The sequence below is a fragment of the Seriola lalandi genome, unplaced genomic scaffold, assembly GCF_002814215.2.
Source record: "Seriola lalandi dorsalis isolate HSWRI2012SDOR001 ecotype SW California unplaced genomic scaffold, Sedor1 jcf7180002054808, whole genome shotgun sequence".
In the NCBI taxonomy this organism is placed as follows: Eukaryota; Metazoa; Chordata; class Actinopteri; order Carangiformes; family Carangidae; genus Seriola; species Seriola lalandi.
In genome coordinates this window covers 14,272-22,049 of record NW_019525361.1, presented here as the reverse complement: position 1 = coordinate 22,049, position 7,778 = coordinate 14,272, and the positions used below count along the sequence as shown (strand labels likewise).

The window sequence follows — 7,778 nt, the reverse complement described above, 5'->3', positions numbered from 1 at the left end:
CCACAGTCAGGGTAGATCACCACAGTCAGGGTAGACCACCACAGTCAAGGTAGATCACCACAGTCAGGGTAGATCACCACAGTCAGGGTAGATCACCACAGTCAGGGTAGACCACCACTGTCAGGGTAGACCACCACAGTCAGGGTAGACCACCACAGTCAGGGTAGACCACCACTGTCAGGGTAGACCACCAGTCAGAGTAGACCACCACAGTCAAGGTAGACCACCACTGTCAGGGTAGACCACCACAGTCAGGGTAGACCACCACTGTCAGGGTAGACCACCACAGTCAAGGTAGACCACCACAGTCAGGGTAGACCACCACAGTCAGAGTAGACCACCACAGTCAGGGTAGACCACCACAGTCAGGGTAGACCACCACAGTCAGAGTAGACCACCACAGTCAAGGTAGACCACCACTGTCAGGGTAGACCACCACAGTCAAGGTAGACCACCACTGTCAGGGTAGACCACCACAGTCAGAGTAGACCACCACAGTCAGAGTAGACCACCACACAACAGTGTCGTATAATTCTCAGTAGTTACAGCTGAAGGGGTAGAAAGAAAACGTGGAGACGGAGTGATGGATCCACTGAAGGTTTGTGCTGTCAGGGTTAAAGTGTAAACCCTGTCCCCTCTGCAGCGTGTGGGGGCTTCATCGAGCTGAATCATGGGGACCCTCCAGGTTACATCACCTCACCCAACTACCCTCAGAACTACCCCCAGAACATCGACTGTATCTGGGTCGTCACAGTGCCCAACGGAGAGGCGGTCCAGATCGACTTTGAGGATGAGTTCTACATCGAACCCACCACCAGGTTGGACTACTGCTTCCTGCTCAGGCTGTGTTTGGTTGGATTAGATTTGTGTTGTAGTGAACAGTGAACTCCTCGACCTCTGAACCACAGGTACCATCGGTCTGACAGAGGCTCAGTTTATATTATAGATGATAAACCATAGCTCTTCAGTGTGGAGACCGGACTCTGGAGGACCCTGCTCCTTCATCATGAGGAGGAGGAAGAGTTTATAAATGATGTTCATGGTTCTGTTCCTGGTCTGAGGATCATGTTCTTTTCATGTCTTCCACAGTTGTCTGTACGACTACCTGGAGTTGCGTGACGGAGCAACGTCTAACGCCGATTTGATTTCCCGCCTCTGTGGCAACGCACGACCATCTACCCAGCATTCAACAGGGTCCTCCATGCTGCTCAGGTTCCGCACTGACACCAGCGTCACACACAAAGGCTTCAAGGCAAAGTACTCCAAGGGTAAGTCACAGTAATCACACTCCAGGTCCAGGGTCCAGGTTCACACAGACAGACTCTGACTGTGTCTCAAATGAGACAGATAGACTGAGTCTGAATTCATCTGTTACATAAAACAGTTCAGTACTTGACTATCTGAAGATGGACTGTGGTACAATGAATTCTGGGTAAACTAAGATTTTTATCCAAATTCAAAAAATGTCACATCCAACTGCTGAGCTCTGTTCACCCTCAGCAGACCAGTTTGTCTTTAGGAAGAATTCAACAGTTACAGGACGTTTTACTAATTTAACAAATAGTGAAACAGTAAAAATAAAAATCTGATTTGGAAAAACTTTTTCCCTCTTTGCTCTCTCCATAACAATGTTAGCGAACCACAGATTATGAGCCATGGTTTTAGTTAAACAGTCTGAGTAACATCAGACTGATCTGGACCGGCACTACAGACCAGTCTGAAACATCTCTGTGAAACTGACCTCAGGTCTGATTATGACAAACTGTAATGAGGAGAGAGTGTCTGCTCCATAAATATTCAGGCTCAGTTTATGTGTTTGGACATGAATCGCCTCAGCAGAGGACTGGGCTGGGAGCTTTTCTCTTTGACTGTCGGAGAAACTGAAAGTACAGCTGATTCAGGGAAAGTGACTTTCATCAGGATTTTAAAATCTCTCATCTCCCCTCCCTCACAGCGACATGTGGAGGAACCTACATCGGTCAGAGCGGAACCATCAAGAGCCCTGGCTTCCCAGGATCCAACTACCCTGACAGCTCCAACTGTGAGTGGTTCCTGGAGGGCCCCACAGGACACTACCTGACCCTCAGCTATGAGAGCTTCAGTCTGCAGACCAGCTCAGGATGCTCTGCTGACTACGTGGAGATCAGAGAGTACAACGCCTCAGGTGAGAACAGACTATTATTATTATATGAGTCTGACAGATGTGATTACATGAATCAATATGATCTGAAAACCCTTCACATCCAGCCACGTCTTTACCCACGTACAGTTTATACAGTGACTTCAGTTCAACAGTCTCATCGTCAGCAGAGTTCATGTGTCTGTATGAAGTGAAGAAAAATCAGTAGAAGGAGAAACGCTGCAGAGATCAGAGTTTCACTGACACGATGAGATCACAGTCCCACACCAGATCCTGTTCCTGTGTTCTATGTTGTTCTGTATTATATTATATTATATTATATGACATTATATGACATTGTGTTGTGTTGTATTATATTATATTATGTGACGTTGTGTTGTATTATATTGTATTGTGTTGTTGTGTGTTGCAGGGCGTCTCCTGGGCCGACACTGTGGCTCTAACCTTCCCGCCTCTTTGGACACGTCTGACAGTTTTGCCTTCGTCAGGTTTGTCAGTGACTCCAGTGGGAACGCAGCAGGTTTCAGTCTGAGGTTTGAGGCCAGTGTTGAAGGTACACAACAGGTCACACACTGCACCACACACACATGATGTTCACACACAGAGGACGTGTGTGTGTAATACTGGTGATCAGCTGGTGTCTCATTAAATACGTCACAGTTTCTTCAGTTCGACAAAATAAAATGTGTTCCTCTAATGAAGGATCTTCTACTGCAGCTTCCATCAGCTTTACTACAGATCAGCTGTTAACCCGTCTCTCTGCCCCCCCCCCGCAGCCTGTGGAGGAGAGCTCAACGCCCCCTCAGGAACCATCTCCTCTCCTAACTACCCCAACCTGTACCCTCACAGCCGGGTGTGTCGCTGGACTCTGGTGGTGCCGCCAGGCCGCCGGGTCACTCTCACCATCAACGACCTGCGGCTGGAAGGTTCTGGTACTTCCTGTTCATTTGACTACGTTGATGTGAGTTTATGTCTTATCACTTTGTCAAGTTCAGCTCACTCCTCATTCACTCTTTGTAATTAAGTAGTAATTAAAGTTTATTGACTCTTTCAACACAAAACACCATGAAACACAAAACCACTTCAGTCAAAGAGAAACAGGCAAAAAACGTCAATGATTGTTGTTTACAAAGAAAAACAACATAAAAAGACTTACTTCCTGTTAGGACCTTTCCTTCATGTACATCATAAAGACCAGATCCTGGAGGAGAGGCTTCAGTCCTGCTGCAGACCCAGTGCCCCTGTGTGTCCCTGATCATTTCTGTGTCTTCCAGGTGCTGAACGGACTGGCGGTCAACGCCCCCCGCCTGCAGCGCTTCTGTGGTACAGTACCAGCAGGAACCCAGGTGCGCTCATCTGGTAACACCATGATGGTGGTCTTCAACACAGACTCCTCTGTGTCCAACGGAGGCTTCACGGCGTCTTACTCCTCTGAGGAGGCTGCAGGTCAGAGACCTGAACCTGAACCACTGTCACACAATTCCAGTCGTCACCAACAGCTGCACATCAACAGTTTCATTTACATTTACAGACGCTGAAGTTTGTGTTTATAAAAGGAGGATTATTGTGCTAAATGACTGTCAAACATCAGAAGTCTCTAATACAGTTAATATATCTAATATACTGCAAGGAGCATGTGACACTGACAGGTGTGTTGTTACCTGTGTGTGTCTCTGATTCACCTCAGTGTGTGGCGGAGTCCTCAACAACCCAGTGGGCGGGAACTTCACGTCTCCTGGATACCTGGTGTCCAACTACAGCAACAACCTGAACTGTGAGTGGCTGATCCAGAACCCCCGACACGTCAACTCCTCCATCGTGGTTCTGGTAGAAGACCTGCACCTGGAGCACCACCAGACCTGCCACTCAGACCACCTCCAGTTCCGCTTAGGTGAGAACCTCACAGAGAACATGGCACCAGGACGGACTGGGAGGTCCGAGTCAGAGACCGCACCAGTTAGTGGGTGGACCCTCCTGTGGTGGACCATGCCCAGGGTGTAGGACAGACCTGTTTGTCTTCTCCATGTTTCCTGTGTGTTGGTGCAGAGCAGGTTCTTTATTCTGTCTTCATGTCTTACCTGTGTTAAACTTTGTCCCCCCTCCCTCAGGTAACTCTGAGGGGCAGCTGTTGGCCACGTTTTGTGGGCAGACCACCCCCAGAGTTCCCATTGTAGTCTTCACCCCCGAGCTCTGGGTCCAGTTCCTGACTGACAGCTCCCAGGGAGACCTGGGCTTCAAGGCCAAGTACCTCTTCTCAGGTGAGACACACTGAGACCTCATGAAGCTCCAGATGGAGGATTTGATGTGAGACCAGTGTCTGATCTGTCCTCATATGGATCTTCCTCTCCGCAGAGTGTGGGGGCTTGCAGACAGGTGAAGGAGGGGGGCTATCCAGTCCTAACTACCCCAACTCCTACCCGAGCCCCAGTCGCTGTGCCTGGCTGCTGGAGGCCCCTGAGGGCCACACCATCACAGTGAGTGGGGGGGGGGGGGTCTCACCTGCTGAGACCAGACATCATCATATATACAGAGATATAGATCATCCTGCAGATGGACCTGAGCAGTGATCAGTCACTCACTTCTCTTCCTGCAGCTGACCTTCAGCTACTTTAACCTGGAGCCACACTCCACCTGTGGCTGGGACTCTGTCACCATCTTCAATGGAGCCTCCCCTGGCTCTCCTATCATTGGTCAGTACTGTGGGACTACGTCCCCAGGAACCATCCAATCAGGCTCCAACAAGCTGGCTGTGGTCTTCCTGGCCGACCACAGCGTGTCCAGAGGAGGATTTGTAGCGACGTGGTCTGCTGACTCCTCAGGTGAGTTCACACTGACTCTACATCATGAGGGTCCACACACTTCAACACATTCTGCCAGTCACATGTTTTCATCTGCTGTCCCCATGAACCAGTCGCAGGTCTTCAGTCTGTGAGGACGACACCAGAGCTCTGGAGGACCGTCACTCAGTCTGAGGTGTCTGTGTCTCAGTCTGAGATCATGTGATCCAGTCACATGTCTGTTTTCCTTCCAGGCTGTGGGGGGGTGATCCATGCTGACTCAGGAACCATCAAGTCTCCCAACTACCCCCAGAACTTCCCAGCCAACGTGGAGTGTTCGTGGCGGGTCATCGCCCATGAGGGGAACCACCTGGAGCTGAGCTTCAGCAGCGACTTCCAGATCCCAGACAGCAGTGGAACCTGCCAGAGCAGCTTCGTCAAGGTCACCTGAGTATCTGTTGATGACAGTGTCAGATCATCTGTCATCGTGTTGTTTTTGTTCATTCAACCATCCACAGGTTGAGTTTGTGATATCATCATTATGATGCAAAAACAGCTGTAATAAATATTTGATGAACATTGTGAATGTCTGAAACAGACTCACGTCGTAGGAGGAAGAAGTTGAGTGTTTGATGTTTGGATGTTTCTGTCCCACAGACTCACACAGTTGTCTCTAATCAGTAGTATTAATAATCATAGTAATAATGACTGTCAGCTGTGAACAGCATGTGTCTTATTCTCCTGCAGGTGTGGTCAGGTCGGACCCAGAATGCCGAGGCTCTGCTGTCAACAGGCTGTGGATCCGTGGCCCCGGGGCCTGTCATTGCTCCATATAACATCATCACGAGCCGGTTCCAGGCCACTGGATCGACCGGCAGAGGGTTCTCCGCCTCTTTCAGAACCAGTAAGAACCAGACCGCTTCTTGTTGAGGCGACGGTGCATCTGATGAGGTTCTGTTAGAACTGTGGTTTATTAGGTGATTTATATATCGGACTCAAACAGCTGCTCAGTCTCATGAGATTCACTAACTTGGACTGCGACAGGTGAGTATCAGGTATCAAGTGGTCAGTCCAACGTGATGTAAAGTCTCATGTCGTCTGTTCCTCAGGCTGTGGAGCGAACTTCACAGCTCCCAGTGGGCGTGTGGTTTCTCCTAATTATCCTTCGGACTACCCCGACTCCTCCAACTGTAACTACACCATCGATGCTGGAGCGCAGACCGTGGTGGTCGTCACCTTCCAGGTGTTCCAGGTAGAAGGTACGAGTCTTAGCTGACTGTTTCCCTCCTGGAGATAAATGTTGTTTACTTGTTGTTGTTGTTGTTGTTGTTGAAGACCAGCAGTCAGCTGTTTGTGGTGTTTTGTGTAGCTCACTCCACCTGTCAGTATGATGGGCTGAAGATCTACAGCCTGACCTCCAGTGGCTCTCCCATGGCCACCGTGTGTGGCAGCAGCATCCCGGGACCCTTCTCCACCTTCGGCCCCATGTTACTCCACTTCTACTCAGACTCTGTGCTGACTTACAGCGGCTTCATGGCCGAGTACAGAGCCATCCGTAAGTACAGAGCAGTCAACATGGAGGAGTGAAGAACATCTGTCCAGTGATGTAATGAAGATAAAACATCTGTCAGAGTGATATTATTATTATAATGAAAGTAAACACAGCAACTGTTGAATCCTTCCTCCAGAAACTTTATCTGTATTTATGATGTTTTGCTTTTTACCTGCCAATGATCCTCAGGTAAATCACTACAATACAGATAACAAAGTGAGGGGTGTATGTGTCTGTGATTACCTTACAAGTAATGATTCAGAGTGTGTGTGTGTGTGTGTGTGTGTGTGTGTGTGTGTGTGTGTGTGTGTGTGCGCGCGTGCAGCTTGTGGTGGTTTCTTCAACAGCTCTATGGGCTCAGTGAGCAGTCCAGCTCTGTCCATGACCAACTACCATCACAACATCAACTGCACCTATCACATCATGGTGAAGACAGACAGAGTGCTGGCGCTCAGGTGAGACTCACTCATTACACAGGCAGAGACGGGGGGGGGGGCTGACAGTCTATTTACAGGTGTGGGGGGGGGCACTGGTGTCAATGAATCTGTGAGATGTGTGAAGAGAGAACAGGAGGAGTTTAATATTTTCAGATTATTATAACTTTATAACATATTGTTCCTGTTGTGTGAACGTAACCAAATCTGATTGAATACAACTTTATTTGTCACTTCATGAAAACAAAGCAGATGAAATAAATAATCATGAAAAACATTTCTAGTTTTAAATTTGAAGTATTTTTATGTGTTTTTCTGAATGAGAAGAATAAAATCAGAAACATCTGTGACAGAGTTAAAGCCTCCTGTTGGTCCACATCAGTCTGACTGGACCAGGATCCATGTGGCTATAATATCTATAATATTTATAATGTCTATAACATCTATAATATCTATAATGTCTATAATGTCTATAACATCTATAATATCTATAATGTCTATAATGTCTATAGTATCTATAATGTCTATAATGTCTATAATATCTATAATGTTTATAACATCTATAATATCTATAATGTTTATAACATCTATAATATCTATAATGTCTATAATGTCTATAGTATCTATAATGTCTATAATGTCTATAACATCTATAATATCTATAATGTCTATAACATCTATAATATCTATAATGTCTATAATGTCTATAGTATCTATAATGTTTAACATCTATAATATCTATAATGTCTATAATGTCTATAGTATCTATAATGTCTATAATGTCTATAATATCTATAATGTTTAACATCTATAATATCTATAATGTCTATAATGTCTATAATGTGTAACTGTGAGACTGAGTCACATCTGCTTCG

The 7,778-nt window shown here is 46.9% G+C and overlaps 1 protein-coding gene across 1 annotated transcript in view; it reads left to right on the top strand.

The window, feature by feature from the left end:
- Positions 1–7,778, top strand: part of cubn (cubilin (intrinsic factor-cobalamin receptor)) — a 43,104-nt gene that overhangs the window by 30,745 nt on the left and 4,581 nt on the right. Inside the window, exons 44-58 of the mRNA XM_023426096.2 lie at positions 644–818; positions 1,090–1,268; positions 1,955–2,164; positions 2,553–2,693; positions 2,917–3,101; positions 3,415–3,586; positions 3,828–4,031; positions 4,249–4,398; positions 4,493–4,614; positions 4,734–4,959; positions 5,172–5,359; positions 5,665–5,821; positions 6,027–6,176; positions 6,287–6,472; positions 6,795–6,924. Coding sequence (XP_023281864.1) covers positions 644–818; positions 1,090–1,268; positions 1,955–2,164; positions 2,553–2,693; positions 2,917–3,101; positions 3,415–3,586; positions 3,828–4,031; positions 4,249–4,398; positions 4,493–4,614; positions 4,734–4,959; positions 5,172–5,359; positions 5,665–5,821; positions 6,027–6,176; positions 6,287–6,472; positions 6,795–6,924 — 2,575 coding nt within the window. The remainder of the gene's footprint in view (positions 1–643; positions 819–1,089; positions 1,269–1,954; positions 2,165–2,552; positions 2,694–2,916; positions 3,102–3,414; positions 3,587–3,827; positions 4,032–4,248; positions 4,399–4,492; positions 4,615–4,733; positions 4,960–5,171; positions 5,360–5,664; positions 5,822–6,026; positions 6,177–6,286; positions 6,473–6,794; positions 6,925–7,778) is intronic.